This window comes from Xenopus laevis, chromosome 1L, assembly GCF_017654675.1.
Source record: "Xenopus laevis strain J_2021 chromosome 1L, Xenopus_laevis_v10.1, whole genome shotgun sequence".
In the NCBI taxonomy this organism is placed as follows: Eukaryota; Metazoa; Chordata; class Amphibia; order Anura; family Pipidae; genus Xenopus; species Xenopus laevis.
In genome coordinates, this window is record NC_054371.1 from 101,880,792 (window position 1) to 101,906,904 (window position 26,113).

General features: G+C 38.3%; 2 protein-coding genes across 4 annotated transcripts in view; both read left to right on the plus strand.

Annotated features, from left to right (window-relative positions):
• b4galt1.1.L (UDP-Gal:betaGlcNAc beta 1,4- galactosyltransferase, polypeptide 1, gene 1 L homeolog) overlaps positions 1-26,113 on the plus strand; it is a 58,166-nt gene that overhangs the window by 20,777 nt on the left and 11,276 nt on the right. For all 3 annotated transcript variants that reach the window (XM_018254167.2, XM_018254156.2, XM_018254164.2), the window contains exon 3: positions 17,907-18,142. In XM_018254167.2, the coding sequence (XP_018109656.1) occupies positions 17,907-18,142 (236 nt within the window). The remainder of the gene's footprint in view (positions 1-17,906; positions 18,143-26,113) is intronic.
• LOC108696053 lies at positions 11,182-14,766 on the plus strand. Its single transcript, XM_041561196.1, has 4 exons — positions 11,182-12,762; positions 12,849-12,899; positions 12,988-13,041; positions 13,475-14,766. Exons 1-4 carry the CDS (start codon positions 12,498-12,500, stop codon positions 13,693-13,695), a joined length of 591 nt encoding a protein of 196 aa, XP_041417130.1. The 5' UTR covers positions 11,182-12,497; the 3' UTR covers positions 13,696-14,766.

The window sequence follows — 26,113 nt, forward strand, 5'->3', positions numbered from 1 at the left end:
AAAAACACAGAAATATATGTTTACCCCCCAAAACCCATATATTTTTGGAAAGTACACATTCTACAGAATCTAAAATGGGTACCCATGCCTTTCTGCTCCAAACTACTGAGTCGCAAGGCTTTCCCACAATTGTCGGTTTTGGTGAAATATCTGAAAATTGCCTCAAAGCTTCAACTTCTCAGCACCATATCACCCATGTATCGTTATGCACCAAGAAAAAGCACCCTAAATATGATTGCCAGGGTTCCTCCGAACAGTTTGGCGGCCATTGTTCATAGGTTTACCAAAGTATCTGGCATTTAGAGGCCCCAAAATGAAGTTAGCGCATACAAATAGTCCTGTGGGTAACTTCAGCTAATGAAAGATCAACACATTGACTGCATTTTTGTGGGGTAAAACACAGAAATATATGTTTACCCCCCAAACCCATACATTTTTGGAAAGTACACATTCTACAGAATCTAAAATGGGTACCCATGCCTTATTGCTCCAAACTACCGAGTCGCAAGGCTTTCCCAAAGTTGCCGGTTTTGGTGAAATATCTGAAAATTGCCTCAAAGCTTCAACTTCCCAGCACCATATCACCCATGTGTCATTACGTACTAAGAAAAAGCACCCTAAATATGATTGCCAGGGTTCCTCTGAACATTTTGGTGGCCATTGTTCATAAGTTTACCAAAGTATCTGGCATTTAGAGGCCCCAAAATGAAGTTAGCGCATACAAACAGTCCCGTGGGTAACTTCAGCTAATGAAAAATCAACACATTGACTGCATTTTTGCGGGGTAAAAACACAGAAATATATGTTTACCCCCCAAACCCATATATTTTTGGAAAGTACACATTCTACGGAATCTAAAATGGGTACCCATGCCTTTCTGCTCCAAACTACTGAGTCGCAAGGCTTTGCCAAATTTGGCGGTTTTGGTGAAATATCTGGAAATTGCCTCAAAGCTTCAACTTTCCAGCATCGTATTGTCCATGTATCATTACCAGCATAAAGCATCCTAAATATAAACATAGGGGTCTACTAAACAGTTTGATGCCCAATATGCATAGATATACCAAACTATGTGGCGCACAGAGACCCCCAAATGACAATATGTATAGACATTTTCACGGTTGACGCGCTGGCTGCTGCAATATAACCACTCGGTGTGTGTATTATGCGACATTAGACCACCTAACAGTACAGAGACCCCAGAAAACCATATATTTTCAGAAAGTACACATTCTGACGAATCCAATATGGGTAAATAAGTGTTTCTACTGCAAACTGCCAAACTGCAAAGCAATGCTGAACATAACGGTTTTTATCAAATTTCTGAAAATTGTCACAAAGCTTGAATTTTACCCCATTATATGCCCCACATTTCGTAACTTATCAGCATAAAACATCCTAAATATGAACGCCAGGGGTCTACTAAACACTTTGATGCCCAATATGCATAGATAAACCAAACTATGTGGCGCACAGAGACCCCCAAATGACAATAGTGTATATACATTTTCACGGCTGACGCACTGGCAGCTGCAATATAAGCACCTGGTGTGTGTATTATGCAACATTAGACCCCCCTAACAGTACAGAGACCCCAGAAAACCATATATTTTCAGAAAGTACACATTCTGACGAATCCAATATGGGTAAATAAGTGTTTCTACTGCAAACTGCCAAACTGCAAAGCAATGCTGAACATAACGGTTTTTATCAAATTTCGGAAAATTGTCAGAAAGCTTGAATTTTACCCCATTATATGCCACACATTTCGTAACGTATCAGCATAAAACATCCTAAATATGAACGCCAGGGGTCTACTGAACACTTTGATGCCCAATATGCATAGATATACTAAACTATGTGGCGCACAGAGACCCCCAAATGACAATAGTGTATATACATTTTTACGGCTGACGCGCTGGCTGCTGCAATATGAGCACCTGGTGTGTGTATTATGCAACATTAGACCCCCCTAACAGTACAGAGACCCCAGAAAACCATATATTTTCAGAAAGTACACATTCTGACGAATCCAATATGGGTAAATAAGTGTTTCTACTGCAAACTGCCAGACTGCAAATCAATGCTGAACGTAACCGTTTTTATCAAATTTCTGAAAATCGTCACAAAGCTTGAATTTTACCCCATTATATGCCCCACATTTCGTAACTTATCAGCATAAAACATCCTAAATATGAACGCCAGGGGTCTACTGAACACTTTGATGCCCAATATGCATAGATATACCAAACTATGTGGCGCACAGAGACCCCCAAATGACAATAGTGTATATACATTTTCACGGCTGACGCGCTGGCTGCTGCAATATAAGCACCTGGTGTGTGTATTATGCGACATTAGACCCCCCTAACAGTACAGAGACCCCAGAAAACCATATATTTTCAGAAAGTACACATTCTGACGAATCCAATATGGGTAAATGTGTGTTTCTACTGCAAACTGCCAAACTGCAAAGCAATGCTGAACATAACGGTTTTTATCAAATTTTTGAAAATCGTCAGAAAGATTGAATTTTACCCCATTATATGCCCCACATTTCGTAACGTTTCAGCATAAAACATCCTAAATATGAACGCCAGGGGTCTACTGAACACTTTGATGCCCAATATGCATAGATATACCAAACTATGTGGCGCACAGAGACCCCCAAATGACAATAGTGTATATACATTTTCACAGCTGACGCGCTGGCTGCTGCAATATAAGCACCTGGTGTGTGTATTATGCGACATTAGACCCCCCTAACAGTACAGAGACCCCAGAAAACCATATATTTTCAGAAAGTACACATTCTGACGAATCCAATATGGGTAAATAAGTGTTTCTACTGCAAACTGCCAAACTGCAAAGCAATGCTGAACATAACGGTTTTTATCAAATTTCTGAAAATTGTCAGAAAGCTTGAATTTTACCCCATTATATGCCCCACATTTCGTAACGTATCAGCATAAAACATCCTAAATATGAACGCCAGAGGTCTACTGAACACTTTGATGCCCAATATGCATAGATATACCAAACTATGTGGCGCACAGAGACCCCCAAATGGATATATAGTAGATAAAATTTACAAGGCAAAACAAAATAAGGCAGTAAAGGGTGAAATGCAAAAAAATCCAATAAAACCACAAAAATCAATGGTTTTTTTCCAGACTAGTGTTATCGGCCGTCAGAATCACAGTTTGAATATTTTAGATGGGCCAAACAGGTTATACGGCTAGAAAAAAGTGAACACAATATATGCAGAGCTGAAAATGCAATAAAATGGCTAAAAATTCAATAAAATGGCTAAAAATGCACCAAAATACCCAAAATTGCAATATAATCACCGAAATAACATACAAAAGGTATTGCACAGTACGGTTAGCGAATACGCTATGCGTAATGGCAATAAAACATTTTTTTCAGCCAAAAAAAGAAACGATGCGATAAGAAAAAAAAAAAAAAGCCACAATGCCATGTATGTGCGTGTGCGTGTGTACAAATGGTAAATTACATGTTATGTGCGCGTGTGTGCGTGTGCACATGTGTGTAAGTGCAGTGAGTGTAAGTGACCCCCCCCAATCCCCAAAAATGTATGTGTAAGTGTGTGTAAGTGTGAATCTAAGTGTGTATTACTGTAATAAGTGTGTGTTGGTGTGTTTGTGTGTGTAATTGTTGCACTAACCTGAAAAAGTCGCTGGAGACTGTTGCAGGCGATCAGGAAGAGCCCCTGGAAGACATCTGCCTCGTGGTTCCTGTCTGTGTGCTGTGGGGGCGGAGATCGTCGATCCGGTGTAGGCTGCAGCAGCAGGACACGTAAGTAACACGTGCCTGCTGCTGTTTTTGGGCCCCTGGGCGATCGCGCCCCAGGGGCCACTCGATCCCCTGCTCTGCTCGTTGCCTAGGGGCAGGGGATCGAGCAGGAACGGAGCGAGCGGCTCTAACAGCCGCTCCTCCGCTCCTGAACCAGGAAATGCTGCAGAACGTAGAATCTACGTTCTGTGGCATTTCAAGTACCTTTGCCACAGAATGTAGATTCTACGATCTGTGGCATTTAAAAGGTTAAGCAGCAGCATTTCAGTATCCTGTTATCAGGGCTTCTCAGTGGACTGGTTATTTTTTCAGCTCCTCTGAAGTTTGATGGGACAGGAAGTACTAAAGTGAAACTGGCTTCATATTTATTTGCAAGGTTTCTGTGTGAGACCAAAACATTGAGTAATAAACTTTTTTTTTTTTTTGCATTTTTTTTGTTTGAAACTTATTTATATCATCCTTGTTCCTGTGTATTTTTGTTGTACTAGCACACGTTTTTTTGTTGTATATGGTTTGCACCCTTTGGATTACTTCATAAGTATAATTACAGGAAAAACTAAATTTTACATCCCCCTAATTGTAATTATTTTCACTTGTTTTACATTTTTTGTGTGAAACCATTTATATTTTATACATAATTGTCAGGACTCTAGGAGATCAAACCCTGGCTTGCATGGTTTTCAGGATGTGTCATATCCTGTGAAGCCATTGGAGGTGTTTGGCGCTTGTTGTTCGCAATTATCCATATAGACTCCTGCTACCTTAAAGGTAGGACTACATGGACGTTTTTGGCGCGATCCAACGCGCTGCAACAAAATACTAGCGTCAAGATCACATGCGATGGAAATAAGGTAAGTAATGCAAATGTCGGATGAAGTCACAGCGTTGATCCGACGCGACTGTTGGATGCAGACGAAGCGTGCAGCGTCTGCATCCGACAGTCGTGTCACATTGGATCTACGCTGCGACACCATACAACAATGCATTCACTTACCTTATTTCCATCGCATGTGATTTGACGCCGGCGTTTTGTTGCAGCGTGTCGGATCGCGCTGAAAACTTCCATGTAGTCCTATCCTTAGTTACTCTGTATCCACCCTCACTCTCATTAAGGCCAGGTCTCAATAATCTGGTCATTATGAGCCTATTTATGCCAGTCCCCTTCTGCCTCCCATGTTAGTGATGTTGCCCCTTGTTCCTGTTCCAGCCTCGCTCCTGAACCCCCACTCCTGTACACTCACTTACGATTGACCTCTGGATTTGATAAGCCTGTTTCTTGGACATTCTCTGTGATTATACTCCGCCTTCCTCTGACTTTGGCCTGTCCCAGACTATGAGAGAACTCTTCCTGTCCCAGACCTCTTGCCTGCTTACAGACTTGCTCCAGCTCACCTTACTAACTGCAGGTTGTACTGGATTTGTTCCCTTCATTTCAGCTTATTCTGCATTGTTTTTGTTTATTTTCTTTAAATCATCTTGTTGCAAGTCATATGGCTTCCACTTACATTTTACCTAGCAACATGCATAACCTGGGTTACACGGCATATAGTGGGACATTCACTAAGATTCGTAGTTGCGCCAGGCATAACTTCGCCGCACTTCGCCAGGCGTAGTTTCGCCAGCGCTCCGCAAATTCACTAAAATCCGAAGTTGCGCTGAGGGGTAGCGTAAGGTTGCGAAGTTGCGCTAGCGTTGATTCGCTAAGCAAAGCAAAGTTACGCTAGCGATGGTTAATTTGCATACGCTGCCAAATTCAAATTTCAATGGAGGAATATGTAGCAGCACTATAAATGCCTGGGAAACCTTCAAAACATCAAATAAAATTTTTATTTTGCCCTACACATGTGCCCACTGTATGGTTAAGTTGCCATGAGTTAGTAAATGTAGGGGGGAAGGAGGGGAGCCCCAAACATTTTTTCTATCTTTTTCAGACTATCACCCATAATATAGAAAAAAAACGCCAGAGTTTTTTTGGGACTTAGAAAAATTCTTAACGTTTTTTGAAGAAATCCCTATCTACTCTATTGCGCTTCGCCTGGTCTGATGTGGCGAAGGAAGTCTAGCGTAAAAGGTAGCGTTCAGAACAGAACAATTCGCACGTTAGTGAATTTGCGTAGTTACGTCCGTTGCGCAAATTCGCCAGGCGTAAGGGTGCGACGTTACACTAGCGAAGTTACGCCAGCGTCCGTTAGTGAGTTTGCGAAGTAACGAAAAGGCCCAACGCTAGCGTTAGGCGCTTCCGCGCGTAGTGAATTTGCCCCATAGTCTCTCACCTGAGGTAGTTCCTGACAATAATACATGTCCCTGATTTTCCTTTTTTCCAGATTTTACTCCATTTTTTTCTGGTCCCCTGAAAAACATAAAATGTGGCTTCTACTGTATACGTTAAGTTATTATGGCTTTTAAATTATTGCCTCCTTTTATCTTGAGTTTAAAAAGCACTGTGTAATTTATTTCTGAGTGGTGCTTCCATTTTGAAAAGCTTGAATGGTGGTGGTCTGTTACAAATAAAAATGTAAAGAATGATTCTTTAACATTATACATGCATTAGTTCCTGGAATTTAAGTCAGTCTTCACTTGTTGTACAACGGTTTTCCATAAACGTGCCCCACTACAGATGTCTAGATAATAATGGACCAGTGGAATAAAGGAAGGTTGAGCGGCTGTGTAGCAAAAATATTTTGGAGAGAGTTTTGCTTGGATTACCTTGCTTTCTGATAGTGTTTACGCTCACATATCCTGCTTAGTCCCATGATTCAGAACAGGAAACTTTCCCTATTTCCTCAAGCTGGCAACCATTGATCTGGTCATTTCTAGATAATCAGTAGCATGCTGTTTGTAAGAGATGTGTTTTTAAGCTCTGTTAGCAGGCCAATCAATTTTTTAGTATGATGTAGAGAGTAATATTCTGAACCAATTTGCAAATGTGTTTAATTTTTTATTATTTGTGGTTTTTGGGTTATTTAGCTTTTTATTCAACAGCTCACTAGTTTGCACTTTTTTTCAGTCATATGGATGCTAGGGTCTGAATTACCATAGCAACCATGCACTGAGTTAAATAAGAGACAAGAATATATATAGGAGAGGGCCTGAATAGAAAGAGGAGTAATAAAAAGTAGCAATAACAATAAATATGTAGCCTTACAGACCATTTGTTTCAGAAGAAGAAGGCAAATTATTTAAAAACTATACAATATAAATAATGATGACCACTTGTAAAGTAGCTTAGAATTGGCAATTCTATAACATACTAAAAGTTAACGTATAAAGGTGAACCATCCCTTTAAAGGAGTATAAACCCTTAATTTAAAAAAACCCTACATAGACCCCCCTCCCTGCTCCCCCCAGCCTAGCTGTTACCCCTGGTAAATGCCCCAGCTCTTTACTTACCCCTTGGTGCAGATTCCGGAGTTCACGGGCGCCATCTTCTTTTCTTCAGTCTTCTTCCATAGTTAAGGGCACTTCCGCAGTTTCCTCAAATGGCCGGTCCCGAACAGTTGCGCATGCGCCGAAAGCCATGGAAATTGCTGGAAGGCAATTAAGGTTTTTTTTAATTAAGGGTTTGTACTCCTTTAATTTGGGCAAGTCCCTATTCTATCAGTTACTTTTTGCATGTAATCTGTAGGCAAGGCTGCAGAACATATTAATGAATAATATGTATTATTAAATTTATAATAATGTGCCCTTCACTCACTACAGACAAGAATGATATGTACACAGAGAAACTCTTTGGAGATCATTTGATTTTTGATTATGTAGCATGCTGTATTGATTTTACCCAATACCTAACCAAATTTGTTAAGTATCCTAGAGAGTTACATGTGTAGCTGAGAATCAAATGTGTTAAAGGAGACATTTTGTGTGAAAATCAAGAATGTGCCAGTGCATTACATCCTTTTAAATATAGAAGAATTATGCTTAAAGTGATACTGACACTATAATTTTCTTTTCAAAATATGATTTAATCTACATTAAAAGTTACCTATAGGTCATGTTGGTCATTTTTCGCTGATAGTTCTGCTTTTGTAAGTAATTGTCACTTGAAGTTCCTAAACCTGACTGTTTTGTCAACCTGTCCCTTCTTAACCTGCCAGTTAGTTAGAGTTTCTAATGCTAACGGACTACTGTTGCACAAATATGGCAGCCCCCTCATAGAGGAACAGGGTAGTACAAAAGGTAATGTAAAAGCATCAGGCAAATACTTTTATGGAAAAATTATAAATAGCATTCAAAGACAATGTTATGATTAATATTTAAAAAAGCATATTTTCTGACGTTAGTATCTCTTTAAAATAATAGTGTTTCGGGCTGATTTATCAAATATTTCTGCAAAAACCCTACTAGTCTCACACATCTGTTCCACTTCCTGCTTCTTCTTTTCCCGGCAGCACACAGCACACTTCACTGTAGGATAGGAACCAATCAGCAGCTCAGCTGACCTGAAGAACCCACCTCATATTATGCATAACTGCCTACAAGATTGTGGATTTTTTTAGTTATCTAACATGTCTCATTTAACACTTAGGGCGACATTTATTATGCTGCGAAAATATTACCGTACATAAATACGCACACGCACGCCTCATTCCGATGTAATCCGTTTATGGCGATGAAATAATTTAGTCGCTTATTTATGAAGGTATGTTTACGATACTTGCGAATGCGTATCGTATCGTATTTTTCCGACGATTGGTTAGCGCACTGAATCGTAATTTGATGCGGATATTATTATGTGTAAATCAGCGAATAACGTGTGACGTGTTATGTTACTGCGCATGAGCATTACCTCCGTTTTCGTAGCATTCACTGGTGCTAATGCGCATGCTCTGGCATTTACGTCACGTTTTGTTATAAGGCATGGTTGAAATTTTGCGTATCTTCGCAAAACACACATTTCTCATTGTGAAGGAATTGTAATGGTGGCTGATGATAACTCTGAAAGTGGTGGTCATACAACAAAGGCCGGAAGAAATATCAAATTCACCTTCGATGAGAACTGCGCTTTGGTAGACAAGGTTGTTCAGTATTATGATCACATTTATGGGCATTTAGCTCCAAAAACTTCTCAGGCACGTAAAAGAGCTCTTTGGCTGAGAATATGTGAAGCAGTTAATGCAGTGGGTGCTCATCCACGAACAATTGACAATTGCAAGAAAAGAGTCAGCGACATCAAAAGGTTGTTGAAGAAAAAGTTAGCTGAAGAAAAGAAGTATACACGTGGTACTGGAGGTGGTGCTCCACATGAAATACATTATTTGGAATATGAAGAAGATTTTAAAAAGGTGATGGGACCAGATATAGTAGATGGCATCGATGGGCACATTGACACTGATGGTAAGATTTCTTTTTATTCTATTTTTTCTTATGTTCATATGTATGTACCCCTTTACAGCAGTTTACATTCTTGTTTAAAGGAACAAATTAAACAATGAAACAATGTACTGTTGCCCTGCACTGTTAAAACTACGCTGCTGTGTAGCCATGTGGGCAGCCATTACAAGGGTAAACGGCGCTTATGTGTTATCTGCTATCAACCTGGGCTATTGAGCCATATTTAAAATGCCCCATGGCTATTGTTATTTCTTTGATTTATTTGTTTTATTTAAGAGTCTGCAGTTTCATCAAGGTCTGTTGTGACTGGAAACCATGAAAATCCTACTCAGATGTTAAATTCCACTCAAGGTACAAGTTCATCAGCAACCACTGGAGGACCTAGTGACATAGGTATGTATTATATGTCTATTCTAAATTCTACATGCATAGTTAGTTGGCTAAACAATATTTTTTTAAACAGATGATACCGATCTTTCAAACCAACATGATGCTTCAGAGGACAACATACTATATTCTAGTGATTTCCCTGGTTAGTATTATTATGTATGTTTATTATTTTTCATTACAGTATATATGTCACATACAATGAACTAATATATTTGATTTAGATGTCCCAAATGATGATGCTGGTTCAACTGTGACTTTGGTACTGGAACCTGTATTGCAAAGTGAAGGGGATCACATGGACAACCCTGGTAGAACATATCCTAATACAAGCGAAAATAATGATAGAGGAGAAATTTCAGATCTTCTTTTTCTCTCAAAAGTCGTTGAAAATTTTAGTACCAATACAAATGCTGTGAGAAAGCTGGAATTAAGGAAAATAAAAAAGATGTATAAGGTTGAGGCTCACCTTAAAATGTTAAATCAACATGTGTTAGAGATTCGTAATCAGCAAAGGGCAGATTCTCAGAGAACCAAACAGTACCGTTCAAGAAATATTTCTGATGCAAGAGAATAATAAAATATTGCACAAGATATTACAGGAACCAAAACAAGTAAACCACTGTAATCCTACTACTGAAGCTGTCTCTGCTGCTGCTTTGAGTTCACAAAAATACAATACCCGCAATGGTCGCAATAAAAATGATAGCAATGCTGCTAAAATTACATATGAGAAAGTTTTCACTAAAAAGAGAAAGAAGTAAAAAAAAGTGCAAAACACAAATTTTGTTCCATAGCATGTTTTATTTTTTGAAAGTTTGCATTTCCAAAAAGTGCTCTTCTGAAGTTCAATATTGACATGGTTCCGTAGAATTTACATTGTCACAGATAACTGACATTGAGAATTGGTAATCCATTTCTGACATTTTCTGTGGGAAAAAAAGAATATGGTTAACATTTGTTCATTGTAAGCAAAATAAAAAGTTTACAAAAACTTACATCTGAAGTGTGAGTTGATTAACTGCATCCTCACATTTCTTCCACTGTCAGTAGTTTCATTACAGCTGGAGCTTAACTGCTCTTGCACACTTTCAGAATACGTTTCTATGTCAGGCACACCATGCTTTAAAGCCAGATTATGCAGAATGCAGCACACTATAATGATATTTATTACTTTTTTGGGTGTGTATTGTAGAACTCCTCCAGATTTATCTAGACATCTAAATCTGGCTTTTAACAATCCAAATGTTCTTTCAATTACTGATCGTGTGCTGCGATGTGCTTCATTGTATTTCTCCTCAGCTTGTGAATGTGGGTTTAGTACAGGAGTCATGAGCCATGGACGACATCCGTAACCAGAGTCACCTTAGACAATAAAGAAATAATATATACATCATATATACTATATATGCATTAATATACACATTATACTAATTAAAAGGAAAATGTTGCGAAAAAGAATATTTAATATAAGCTTTCTCATACTGAAATAACAAACTTTGAAATAATCAAGTTTATATTCACTCTTCCTCTCTCAGCATCTGTTTGTTTTTATTCTGTCTTCATGCAGCAGTTGGGTTGCAGACGAATGATCCAATATATCTTGTAGGGGGGGCTCCTTTCCTAGCAGATCTATTAGAGTTCACTCAAATGACTGATTCCAGTACAATCATAATATGACAAATGAACTGCCTTTTGCACAAAATCTGCATGTACAGTGAACTCTGTATCTTCTATGCAAAAGGAGCCCCGTATGAGATATATTGGATCATTCATCTGACACCCAACTGCTGCATGGAGACAGAATGAGGAGAAACAGATGCTGAGAGAGATAGTGGAAAAAAACTTGATTATTTCAGAAACAAAGCAGAATTTAAAACTGATTGCATTTACAGTTTCTTACTTCAGTATGAGGAAGCTTATATAAAATTTTCATTTTTGCTATAGTTCCCCTTTAACTAAAAGGTGAACCACCCCTTTATTAAATTTTTAAACTTTTTTTTGTTAGCTAATCTGAAAGCTCCTTTACATCATATGCTTATGTTATGTAAGTTATTTAGGCATGAATTGTAATGCATACACAGATATACTTACCAAGTAACCAACCATCTGGCATGTGTCCATCTTCAAATTTTTGAAATAAGGAGGACTGCCGAAGAACATACGAGTCATGTGTAGAACCTGGGAATCCTGATATAACACTCATTATCCTATGTTTACCATCACAGACCATCTGTACATTTATTGAGTGGAAGTGCTTTCTGTTTCTATATTGCTCTTCACCATGGCGAGGAGGCCGCAGTGGAACATGTGTACAATCAATTGCACCTAACACATTAGGCATTGCAGCTATTCGGAAAAATTCAATTTTTACATCATCCCACTGTGCTCTAATGAATGTATTCTTTAGCTTTAAGTGCAATTGCTGTTAAAACAGTTTCTAAATACCTTGAAAAGGTAGGTTGACTTATGCCTGAAACAATAGATGTAACAGCCTGAAAGGAGCCTGTTGCTAAAAAGTGTAATACAGCCAGTAATTTTACTTGTCCAGGTACTGCATGTGTCCGGCCAGTCAAAGGTTCAACTTTTTCTTTTATATTATTATATAAGCTGAGTATAGCCTCTCTGTTTAGGCGATATCTCTGAACTATCTCACTGTCACTTAGGTTGTCAAGGTTAGTTCTTTCCAGAAATAGTCTAGGCCTTCTGACTTTAACAATATTCTGGTGGTTGTCAGCGTTGTTGCTTCTAGAGGTTATACTGTCTTCTGTGTATTATGGTTCTTCTTGCTAATGAAATCGATAGGTCTGACAAAATCATCTCCATTATTCTCACCGACTACTCACTGTCCTGCGGCGATCGTTATGCGTAATACGCATCACACAGTAACGCTACGCACGCAACTACCACAATCACGCGAGATTTTGTAATGTGTAATAGAGATAACACTGGACAACAGAAGAATGGAGCAACAATCTGTGTTAGCCAAAAAAAAAAATTTCACCCTTGAGGATCTGCATTTTATGGTTGACTACCTAGATAAGTATACATATGACAATCCACCAGTTGTGAATACGAATGCTTATAAGCACAAAGTTATGGGAAAGTTAGTGCGAATATTAGGACGCAAGACTGGAGTTCAAAGATCTATAAAAGAAGTTCAAGTACGCTATTCAGATCTAAAAAGAAGGGAAAAGAAGCTATATTTACAGATACTACAAGACATAGGTGCATATACTGTATGCCTTATACCAATATGAGTATGAGTTATTTTATGTTATTTATTGTATTAACTGATCATGTACATTTTTTAGGTAAGTCAACAGAAGCCATGGAAAATGAACCTGGTACAAGTCAAAAAACAGGTAATTATATATGTCTTTCTATGATTTCAAAACTTTTTTATCGTTGTTTCTATTATCAGTTTTAATTTAATTTATATTTATTTTATAGCAAGTTCCCAGGGTGAAACTTCAACAAATGAAGCTGAAAAAAGCCAAACATCAGGTATAATGATGAATGTATTTATTTTTTCCCTCATCTTTTTCCCTTTATCATTTCTTTTTTTCTTACAACTCTTGCTATCATTCTCTTTAGACTACTGTATTTACCTTATTCTTCTATCTGCTCTCTCTCTCTCTCTCCCCCCCCCCTATTTCCCAAGACTTTTCGCTTACATTCCTTTCTACTTTCTTCTGTTTTCTTAATAATGTTGAAGTCTATAGAAAAATAGTATATAGGCAACACTGTTATAGTTATTACTTACTATTATCAATAATAGAGAATTATTTGGCAAATCCAAATGGAAGCTCAGTCTGTCGTAAAACATTTTCAAAATATATCACCCGTATAGAATCGATTTGTAGTCAAAAGTGAACTTATGATCAGTTACTGTATACGATGAGCAGCAGTGTTATAAAGTTATTTGTTTTTTTTGTAGATACAATTGATTCAACAACTTCTACAAATGCAATGTCTTCATCTAAAAAAAGAAACAAAAAGAAAAAACATACATGTGATTGTGACATTCACCTAACTGAAGTGAAAGAGATAATACAGAAAGTGGACAACAAAGTGGACTTTCTGCTTCAAAAAATGGAACCCTTACTCAAGGTTTCTTTTGTAATCCAGCAAGATGCAGAGCAACAGTCACAAGTTTAGAAAAATATTTTATTGTAGTCATTACATTTAGATTTATGGTGTTTTTTTAGATAAAGGAATAGTGACACATTCCATATTTTAACACATTCCATATTTTAACACATTCCATATTTTAACTACAACATGCCAACTTGGAATATAAACAGTGAATTTTTTTTACAAATTTTTTTCAATTACACACACATCCCCGCAATACTTTGTTTTACTAACTCACATCAGTCAGTAACTTCATGAGTGACATCATACTTGAGGGGGTGTCAACTTGTCAAAAATGTAGGAATCTGCATTCAGCCTAATTGCACTTTTTATAATGAAAGTTCAATCCACTCAGAAGGATTTAACGATCATCCTGGAATATCAACCTTTCATTGAGAAAGAGGAGAGCACTCAAACGTCTGTTTAGTGATTAATATTTATTCATTCTGCTAAACACAGTGTTTAGCAGCATGAATAAACATTTATCAAAGCAGTTAATCTGTGTTTGAGTGCTCTTCTCTTTCTCATTGAAAGGGGGTGTCAAACTTCAGAGAGGTTGGAGGACAATGTGGAGTGTGTCACTATTCCTCTTGGGCATTACCCTTTCTTTATTTTCATTGATAAGATAATGCAAAAATTGCAGATAATGCCAAACATTTTTTCTATTGTTTAATTATGTTATCCTATATGTGACTGTGTTAATAATAACTGTAACACAACAGACCATTGTGTTGCATAGTTAATTAAGGAGACAATACATATTCAAAAATTGATAGAAACACATAAGTAAATTATGTGTATCTACATATTACATAAGTAATTATGTTTTGAACATATGCTATTGGGTATTACCCTTCCTTTATTTTCATTGAGAAGATAATGCAAAAATTGCAAATAATGCCAAAAAAGTTTTCCTGTGTTTAATTATGTTAATCTACAGATAATTCTTTAATAGTAACTAAATTCTCAAATGTGACTGTGAGAATAATAAGAGCAACTGTAACACAACAGACCATTGTGTTGCCTAGTTAATAATTCAAAGTTGATATACAGGCATAAGTAAACTTTACACAATAAAAATAAGTCTCTGGTGTACTTTTGTTGGCTGAGAAGTAGTTTTTTTTTATCAATTACTATTCTGTCTGTCTGTATATGTATAGGGTGATACAGTCTCTTATCTGTCTGTCTATCTATATTCATCTCTCTTCCCCCTCGTTATCTATCTATCTATCTATCATCTCTCGTCTCTGACTGATTCACCTGTGCCAATGACCGATTCACCTGCGATAATTCACCTGTGGAGCCTCTTGTGCCACTGACTGATTCACCTATCTATCTTCATTCTCTACAGCAACCAATATAAAATCGTCATTGATCCATAGGCGTATTTTAACAGCGAATTTTGAATCGTAATTTATAGAGAGAAATAAAAACGCCACTTGATGAATAAGCGATTCTTATCCAGTGGCAGAAAATCTCGTGACTTGCGAATCATGGTGTATGTATAACGCAGCCATCGAGTTTTTCCCGGTAACTACATTAATAAATTGCCGGATTTCGATTTAGCGTATATTAGTGCGTAAATGTATGCGTATTATTCATACGAGCCTTTATAAATGTCGCCCTTACTCAGTGTTTGCTGTAAGTAAAGTGTTGCCATCTGAGCTTAATTGCTGCTGGGAAGTTACAATTGTGGCATTCACCACAGGAACAAATAATTGATGCATACTCTCGCAGTTGGATACATTTTCCCATAAATATCAGTTGCCCTGGTAAAAAAAAAATCTAAGCAGCCCACATTTATGAGTGTGATGCGCATGCATGTAGCTACAGGTCATCATTTATTTATTATTATAGCACCAGCAAATTGCACAGCATTTTACCTTAATTTATAAGAAACAAGGGCCTTACAATAATTAATCAAACAAGCTTACAAGCTGCAATACATACCATAATTGTTGCCATTTACAGGTGCATGTAAGAAAAACTCAGTGGAAGTAAAAAACCACACAAATCGACCCTCATAGGTAAGATACCTTAAAATATTGCAGGAAACAAAGGGTAAAAATTACAGCACAAATGGGGCATCTTACACAATACCCTACTAAGTAGACACAGAAGCCTAGCATAATCTGCTCCAACTTACAAAAATGGTCCCTAAAGTACAGAGAATAGATACCTGATTACTAGGGTGGGGGAACCCAACCCACAAAGATAAACACCAAGACCAAATCATTATCCCGAGACAGTAACCCAGAAGAGACCTGAATGGCAGAAAATACCAATGCAGGAAATTAAGACAGTTCCTGAAAAAAATAACGTGAATATTCCATTTAATGTCAGAGGAGTAACTAAGTAACCAAACTAGAGCTTTATTGAGCTAGCTGTAGCAAAGTGTATTTAAAACCAGATTGTTCCCTGAAACCCAGAGCAGGCCTTCATGAAGGAAACCCTACCTCTAGAAAAAGCAGTCCACAACACAGTGTGAAATCCAAAAATAGAGGCAGACAACTAGAAAAACAATAGGAGTGTGATATCTAAAAAGTGATTCAGACATAGATCCCTGAGATCGTGTTCTTGGACACAAAATGAAGAAACTCAGTAGGAACAAATAGGCTCAGGAGCAGGACTTCAAATTCCTTGCAAAGAAGCATTTATTGTGCAATTCCACATGTTTCGAGGATGACCCCTTTGTCAAGTGTGCGAGGAGCTACAATTAAGGTATCCAGATTGACCAGAAGCAAGGCAGAAGTCATTATTGTACTACAGGTATGGGATCAATTATCGGAAACCTATTATCCAGAAAGATTCAAATTACGGAAAGGCTGATGGAAAATTTTGATGATTTGGCAGAGGGTCGGTGAAAACTATTTTTGTGTAGGAGGAATATGGTTTAGGCTAGAGCCCCTGGTTCCATTGAAAGTAAACACGGCAAAAGAGCAGGACTATGCAGCACTAGCCAAGCCTATGGAGATGTACTTATATACTTTTAACTATGATGAATGAAGACTTATTTTTTTAACTTGTATTTTTGGTCCTGTGGATTCTTTTGAGTGCCAGACAGTCCTGTTCTTTTGCTGTGTTTTGGTTTGTCACTCCCTGAAGCTGGGGGTCTTGGGCTGGTGCACCTGGACCACACAATCTACTTGGTGAGCCCTTTACATTGTTATTCTGGTGCACCTAACATTTTTCTTCATTCCATTGAAAGTGGACCATTTCCAATGAAATTTTTCTGCTATTTTGTGACAACAGTTTTGGGAAGCATCTTTTCTGTTTCTCATAATAATTACTCCATGCACAAAAAAATGAATTAGCAAGAAAATTACAGTTCAAATACTAGAACATGTATTCCATTTACAATCTATAGATCTGTGATTTGACAAGCTAATTAATTTTTTGCCCAAAATGTATTGCCTAAAACTATTACATTAAAATTAATCAAAGTCTCTTGGAAATATACAGCTTTGACAAACTGGTGAAATTTATTGGATGTGTAACCATAGAAATTGTTGGGGAGGGAGCGGGTGTATAATATACCTTACTGTCTTTTTGATGTTTTTTTAAAACCAGCATCTCTTATCATCTTATGTGAAGATACATCTTTTTGTTTAGTGTGTAACAGCTGATCTGTAAATAAAATAAACATTTCTAATTAGTTCTGCTATACTGCTTTGGATAATGTGGACATTTAGGGGCATATTCATCAAGGGTCGAATTTTGAATTTGAAAAACTTCTAAATTTGAATTCAAAAAGACCAACCGAAAGTAAGTCGAAGGTTTTTTTTGGCCAAATAGGTCCGCTTTAGATCGAATAGGTCCATATTACAATCCTACGAATTGAAGTAAAAGCTTATATGATCAAATTCGAATCAAAGTTTTTCCCAAAAAAAACTTTGATTTTTTTTTTTTTTAAAGTACTTCAATTGACTCAGATACGTTCTAGGAGGTCCCCCATAGGCTAAAACAGCAATGCAGCAGGTTTTAGATGCTGAATGATCAAAGTTGAATTTTTAAAGAGACAGTACATGATACATTTTGATTTTCAAATTTTTTTCAAATCAAATTTGGACTATTCCCTAGTCGAAGTACACAAAAAATAGCTCGAAACTCGAATTTTTTGAATTTGAAAATTCACCTTGACCCTTGATGAATTTGCCCATTGATGAAATATAAATGAATGGCCACATAAACAGTCAATTTACTTATAAGTATATTGTGACCTCTTTTACTTACAGGTGGTCCTGTTACTGTTAATTTCAATGTACAAGTCAATATAACAGAAGACATTAAAGCAAATCCACATGTAACAGAGGGTGGTCACTACAAACCAAGTGACTGCAAAGCATTGCAGAAAGTAGCTATCATTATACCATTCAGAAACCGGGATTCACATTTGAAATACTGGCTTCATTATATGCATCCCATATTACAGAAACAGCAGCTGGATTATGGAGTGTACATTATCAATCAGGTAAGACACCACATTGGACTAGGTTGGATGTAAACTTGCTTTACTAACACAAAAAATCGTAACATTGTGATCTGCGCTGGACAATCCGATAAAATTGGGGTTTTCGTCTGATAATACAAAAAAGTTGAGTTTTTGCAGCAAATACACATATATATGCACACAGATGATATTTATTTACAAATAATACAATATACACTTATATTTATAAAGCTACATAATGATTTTACACAAATGCATAGCCAAGTGTAACATTCTGGAATAAACAAAAAACATTGGCATTAGGTGTCGGCACATTTAACACATTATTTTACACCAATTTATTGCAGAAATTCTATACCTTCTGAGTTGTGTAACATAATATAATTTTAGGCAATGTAAAATATTACTTTTATACATTCACCAATTAGGTAATTGCAATTATTTTCCATAATATATTGTGTGGTGTTAATTTCACTCTTATGGACAGTGGAGTTGCACCAGCTTGTACCACTTTTTGGCATAATATATAAATATGCCTATGGGAGGTTCATGCAGAGTAAATGTCAGGAAGCAAAAAAATGCCTTTTATTTCAGCTGGTAGCAGTATAGAAAAAAAATAAAGTCAGTTTTCATTCAGCAACCAGTTCTTCAGCACAATAACAGAAAAACAGAATTACTTACATCTTGTCATGTAACAGTGTCTGTATAAGTATATACAGGTATAGGATCCCTTATCTGGAAACCCGATATCCAGAAAGCTCCGAATTACGGAATGGCTCTCTCCCATAGACTCCATTTTATCCAAATAATCCAAATTTTTAAAAATTATTTCCTTTTTATCTGTAATAATAAAGCAGTAGCTTGTACTTGATCCCAACTAAGATATAATTAATCCTTATTGGAAGCAAAACCAGCCTATTGGGTTTATTTCATGTTTAAATTAATTTCTAGTAGACTTAAGGCATGAAGACCCAAATTACGGAAAGATCCGTTATCCGGAAAACCCCAGGTCCCGAGCATTCTGGATAACAGGTCCCATACCTGTACTGTTAGCTTGAAACCCTTGGTCTGGGCTTTCCCTCAGACTTTTGTTCTCGTTCTCTCTCGCTCTCGCTCTCTCTCTCTCTCTCACGCTCTCTTTCTCTCGCTCTCTCTCTCTTTTAATGTAAAAATAAGAACCATTTGGCTTATTCCCTTTGTCAAAAATAAACATTGGTGGTAACTCCTGTACAAAAAAAAGAAAAAGAAAACACAGCTTGCCAGGTTCCCCTACACAAGTTAAAAATAACCCTTGGTGGCTTGGGCCCCTGCACAAGAGAAAGGGTCCTTGCTGACTCAAAACATGTTGTGTATTTTGGAATAAAAGTTTTGCAGCACAGTACTGCGGATGCTTTGTGGCCTCCTTCATACAACGTGTATTGATGAAGCTTTGGTCTTTAAGGTGTGACCCAATTGAGAAGGTGAGCCCACTCAATTAAAGTTAAGGGAAGAGCTGGGAAAATTGCATAGGATTGACATACTGAACATATCCTCCTTTAACAAATCCAGTGCCCCATGTGGCTGTCGCACATACAATAGTTTAAAGGGTGAGAAGCCTGTAGAGGCTTGCGGGGCTTTCCAGATCTAGAATAGCAGAAAAGGGAGCAATTCATCCCAGTTTCTCTTTTTCAGAATCTACAAGTCTGGTTGAACTGCTCAACTAAATCATCACTTTGCAGGTGATACACCATATATGCCAGTTTCATGCAGAGTAAATAAGAGCAAAAATTCTCTGTAAGAAAAATGGCTTTTCTATCAGTTGACCGCAATACTGTATAGGAAAATTTCCTTTCAACAGCCACTTCAAAAAGTAATGACAACTCTCATCCATGGATGGATTTTAATGAAGGTTTCGAGATGCTAAGCCTCCCCAAACCAGTCAGGAAGAAAACTCCTATTAAATCTATACCCCCCATAATTAATACTTAACCAACAGATCATATTAAATAGCCTATTATATAGATATCTGTAAATAGTTTTATAACTTTTATAGTTTTAACATTGAGCCAACATTTCATGATAGTCTCTGTTCTCCATCACCTGACCAGAAATAATGCAGCTCTAACCATAACAGAAAGAAGCGTGGGAGTAAAAGACAGAACTTTGTACATTAATTTGCTCATGTGACCTAACATGTATGTGTGCCCTTGGTTTGTCACTCATGGTAAAGGTTACTTTATAGTTGAAACAGGTATACACCCCCCAAAAACTCACATTTTTGTTCCAACTTCAGTGGTGTGCTATCTAGCAGTATGATCTTGCTAGAAGATCATACCTTTTGGTATCTCTGGAAGAGATACCATCTCTAGCACCTAGTATGTGTGCTTTGATATAATAATGTTGACCTTGGCATCTGTTTTGAAAGACAGAAATAAAAAAAGAAAGGAAGAAGGGCGTGGCTTGCGCGTGCATGTAGCTGCACGCATTTTCCTGTGGCTCCGGTCCGGTGTGGCACTAAGCGGTTCAACACAGCAGTCCCAGGGGGGGTAACCGGCAGCAAACACTCAGGAACGCCAGCGGACATGACCAGGAGAAGGCCTAAGCAGCAGCCGCTGCAACTCACTGATTTTTACGGGTCCCAGCCGAAAATCTCTCTGCGCAGTAAGGCCCAAGATGGCGCCCGATCCTCTTCCAACGCATCCTCGCCAGCGTGAAACAAACCTGTTACAGAGCAACAGACAGATAAGTATGATGATGACCCGCAATGCTTGACGCAGGCAAACTTAAAAGTTATGCTCATCCAGCTCAGGGAAGACATTCACTCTGATACTAGACGTGCTGTGCAGGATTTGAAAGCAGAAATGCAAGCTATTGGTGAACGCACTGACCACCTTGAAAACAAGATGGCAGAATTGGTACAAGTGCACAACACCATGGCTGACACAGTTAACACGCAGGACACAGAGATAGAGAGGCTGCAAAACAAGATTGCTGACTTAGAGGACAGGTCTAGAAGGAATAATGTGCGGTTAAGGGGGATCCCAGAGGACATCCTACAACCTCAGCTTTGTCAGTATGCCCAAGATCTCATACTGGCTGTGCTCCCAGAAACCCCTACAGACCACCTCATGATAGATAGGATCCCCAAACCCAAGACCGCACCGAGCAGTGCGCCAAGGGACACAATCCTCAGGATCCATTTCTTTCAAGTTAAAGAGGATCTGATGCGGTTTACCAGACAGCACAAAACTATACCATCACCATATGATAAAATACAGATTTTTGTGTTATTAGCACAATGGTTTCAGCCAAATGCGCTCACTTTAGCATCTAAGATGTATCAATGGTCCTAAAATGTGTTAGTGTTAATGCAAGGGGGTTGAATACCCCCCCGAAAGAGATTGCTAGCACTTGCTGAATGTAGAAGGCAGCACGCAGACATTGTTTGGTTTCAAGAAACTCATTTCAGAGTAAAAGATCAAAGTAAGGTGGAAAATAAATATTTTAAAATGTTAGCAGCTGCAAGCTCGCATACCAAAAAAAGAGGTGTAGCCATTTTATTTCGAAATTCTTTAAACGTCGAAAGTGTAAGGCATTTGGCTGATTCCAAGGGCAGATGTTTAATTGTCATATGCCGGATTAATCAACAGGAATACAATTTGGTTAATCTTTATTCCCCAAATACAGGTCAGAATGTATTTTTGAAGCAGGTATTAGACCAAGTTCAGAATGTCAAGCAAGGCATAGTCATAATCGGAGGGGATTTCAATAACATATTGGATCCGGCAATGGATAGGACCCCCCCAGCCTCAGCCCTGCCCAAACAATATAGCAAAACAGTAACCAAGGAATCCCTTAGGTTTACAAAATTGCTGGAGCAGCATAATTTATATGACGTGTGGAGAATACATAATCACACTTTAAAGGATTTCACTTATTATTCAGCCTATCACAAGTCACACACTAGATTAGACCTTTTCCTGATCTTCCCACATACAATCCACCTAACATCTCACTGTACAATACAAAGCACAACTTGGACGGACCATTCCCTTGTAGCATTTACACTTCAAGAGAAGCATCAATTTTAGACCCCCATGGAGACTCAATAATGCACTGGTATTGGATAAGGGAATTCAGAATCAGCTGACAACTAGCATAGCTGATTTCTTTTCCCAGAATGACAGCCCTGACATAGCTGATCTTACCCTTTGGTGCGCTCATAAGGGGGTGATTAGAGGGCAACTGATCAGTATAGCCTCACATAGAGTAAAAACAGCAAGGGCTAAACAAGAACAGTTACTACTTAAAATTAACCAGTTAGACCGACTAAATCGCACGGCTCCCTCACCCACTGTATTGGACGAATTAAATAGGCTCAAGGAGGAGGTCAACCTGCTGATTTTAGGTAGATGCCAAGTTCAGCTTACAAAACTTAAATGTACATCATATGCTATGGGAAACAGAGCAACAGCCACTCTTAAGAAACAATTAGTGCAACAAACACTACAGTATAGGATTGGGAAAATACAAACTGCATCTCAACAAACTAAGGTCAACCCTAAAGATATAGCTGATAAGTTTGCAAATTTTTATAGTGGCCTCTATAATCTTAAGGACGACACGTCCACAACCATACCCTCAGAGGTAAATATCCGTACATTCCTTGGCCAGCTAAATCTTCCTGCTCTACCTACCTCTAAGTTTGCTATCTTAACTAGCCCAATCGAGAATGCAGAAGTCCTTCACGCGATAAGCACTATGCCGAAACATAAAGCCCCAGGCCCTGATGGGTATACGAATATGTACTACAAAACCTTCGGCAACTTACTCTCTCCCTACCTTACCAGAGCCTTAAATGCAGCAGCCATACAAGGGAAATTCCCTAAGAAAATGCTGAAATCATATATTTCAACCATTCCCAAACCTGGCAAAGACGTCACCCAATGCCCAAACTATCGCCCCATCTCTCTCCTCAATGGCGACTTAAAAATTTACACCTCCATACTAGCAAAAAGGTTACAATCTGTACTAGCCCACCTAATCAATAATGATCAAACAGGCTTTGTACAAGGTCGCCAACTCCATGATAACACGAGACGACTGATCACCTTAATACAACAATTACACAAAAGTAACACACCATCCTTAGTATTAGCACTAGACGCCGAGAAGGCATTCGATCGTGTAAACTGGACTTATCTTACACTGGTCCTCGAGGCATTCCAAATTCCTAGCCCATTTATCACTGCCATTATGGCTTTATATTCAGATCCGACTGCTCAAGTTAACATAAATGGCTTTTTATCAGATCCATTTTCGCTAACGAATGGGACTCGGCAGGGATGCCCCCTCTCGCCTATCATTTATATTTTAAGCAAAGAGCCACTAGCCCAGGCCATAATGCAGCGACAGGGAATACATGGCATTACGATAGGCCCCCAAGAACATAAGATATTACTGTTCGCAGATGATATTGCATTAACCATAACTAACCCTGCAATTGCTTTACAGGAACTGTTTGATTTAATTGGGCAATTTGGTCAACTCTCACATTATAAATTGAACATTACTAAGACACAAGCGCTACCAATACATATGCCAGATGCGGACATTCTCAGGCTAAAGCGGGACTATGACCTAGACTGGCAAGTGCATGCGATTGGCTACTTGGGCACCAAAATGACAGCAAACCCAACATACCTTTACCAATACAACTATGGTCAAATTCTGAAGGATAATAATACCACCCTACAGCAGTGGAACACCTTATACAAATTTCGGGCTCTACCCATTCCTTTACACAACTCCTTTTTTCAACAGCTCCAGAGACTCTTACTAACCTTCATTTGGAACAAAAAGAAACCAAGAATATCGCAGGTCATTATGTACGCAACTAAACAAACTGTAGGGCTTAAAATGCCCTAACTTGCAACGTTATTACAAAGCCACCATCCTAGACCAATTATCTGATTGGCATCTACCCTTAGGTTCCAAGAAATGGGTGGACATGGAAAATTGGATTTACAAATCCCACCTGGGACACTCGACCGTAGCACATATATGGTCTATGGACAAGCATCACCGCACCGTTGTGGATGTTTTGCCTCTGCCCATACAAGCAACTTTATGGTCATGGTACACTACGAAACATAACCACAATCTTACCAATCCCCCGACCACACTCCTGCCACTTGACATCTTGGAAGAGATTATTCCAGACTTGTGTCTGACCCAATGGCGGACACGGGACATAACTAAGATAAGTGACCTCTATGATCAAGAGGGACTGAAAACCTTCTCCAACCTAGGACTTGAATACAGTCTCCCGAGTGCACAGCTATATACGTATATAAGGATAAGACATTTCCTCCATACAAAGCATTGGAATGGAATACACCAGCCAACTCGATTTGAAGTTAAATGCTGGGCCCCTATGGGGAAAAAGAAAGGAACCAAAACTATCTATGACCTACTACTACAGCATGGTGTGGTGAAAACTCCACCGGCATTAGTGCACTGGGAAAAAGACTTGCAATTACCTCTACCGGCAGATCTATGGAACCGGTTGTTTCAAAACACGGCCAAATACTCACAGGCACTAAAACATCATGAGCTGACCATAAAAATAATGTACAGGTGGTACATGACTCCAGATAAAATTTACAAGGCTTTTCCAAACACACCCGATCTTTGCTGGCGGTGCCTGACGGAATCGGGCTCTATGTTACATATATGGTGGTCCTGCTCAACTGCAACACAGTACTGGGAAGCAGTGAACCTGTTAATAAACGATCTTGCTGACCCTCACATTAAACTCAACCCAGCACTGGCACTGTTAGGATATTATCCTGAACAAAGAGATATACAAACCAGGAGAACTCTGTTACTAGCCGGCAGAACCTTAATAGCAAGGAACTGGAAACAGCCCTCTTTACCCACTTATGCGGAGATAAAAGCAGAATTGTACACATGAGTGTAAATCTATGTATACAGGTTATTGCTTATGGCCACGAGCTTGCTCCTGCATACATGTACAAGTTTCCTGTTGGTATTATGGGATATCCAATGCATATTGTGTATTGCTTCTACAGCGGAACATGCCAGTTCTCCACACTCTCCTCCCCCCCCCCCTTTCCTTCCTTCCTTCCTCTCCTCTTTCTCACTTTATAATCTCTCCTGCTTGATGAGAGTTGTTGTTAACACTTAAAAATTGTTAATAAAAAAAAAAAAAAAGGAAAACAGATAAAAAAAAAAATTCTGTAAAGTGGATCAAAAATGAATGTACTCAAAGCACAATATATAATTCTATATTAGATGAATAGTTTAGAACAAAAGATGACGTTTCCTTTTAACTCTGTGGAGAGGAATTATAAGTCCCCAAAGAATTTGTTTCTTAGAAACCTGGAGCAGAGGCCCATGACTATTATCTGAAAGACATTCTGTTTGTTCACTGTTGCATATGGTATCATGTAGCAATACCAAGCATTCAAGTTCTGCAAACATCAGGCCTTTATCAATCATGAAGCAATCACCTGTATCATTGAATCAGGTAGATGAACACGATAATTCATTCAAGTAATGATCATACGTTGAGGCCTATTTATTAAAGTTTGGATTTTAGAGGTTTTTGAAACTCACTTTCTCTAAAACATGACATTTATTAAGTTTTGAATGAAAAAGTTTAGAAAGGAAAATAATGCTGAATGATGCACTAAAGAATACGAATACCTCTAAAACCTCTGATTTTTTCTGACAATTCATCTAAAAAATCTGAAAAAAATTAAGTTTGAATTAATTTAAAATGGTCCAATTGTTAGGAATGTTAGGACTGCAGTGTGAGGTCGCTTGCAAAGTGTGAGTTAACGTTCTCTTTACTCAGCATGAGTTAACAAGCTCAGGGGAGTAGCCTATCAGCAGTGAACATATGTTTTTTATCTCAGGGAGCACACACATCATTGGCAGTTGAATTTGGTTCCCTGTGTGTTGTGCTGGAATCTTCATGTGTTCCTG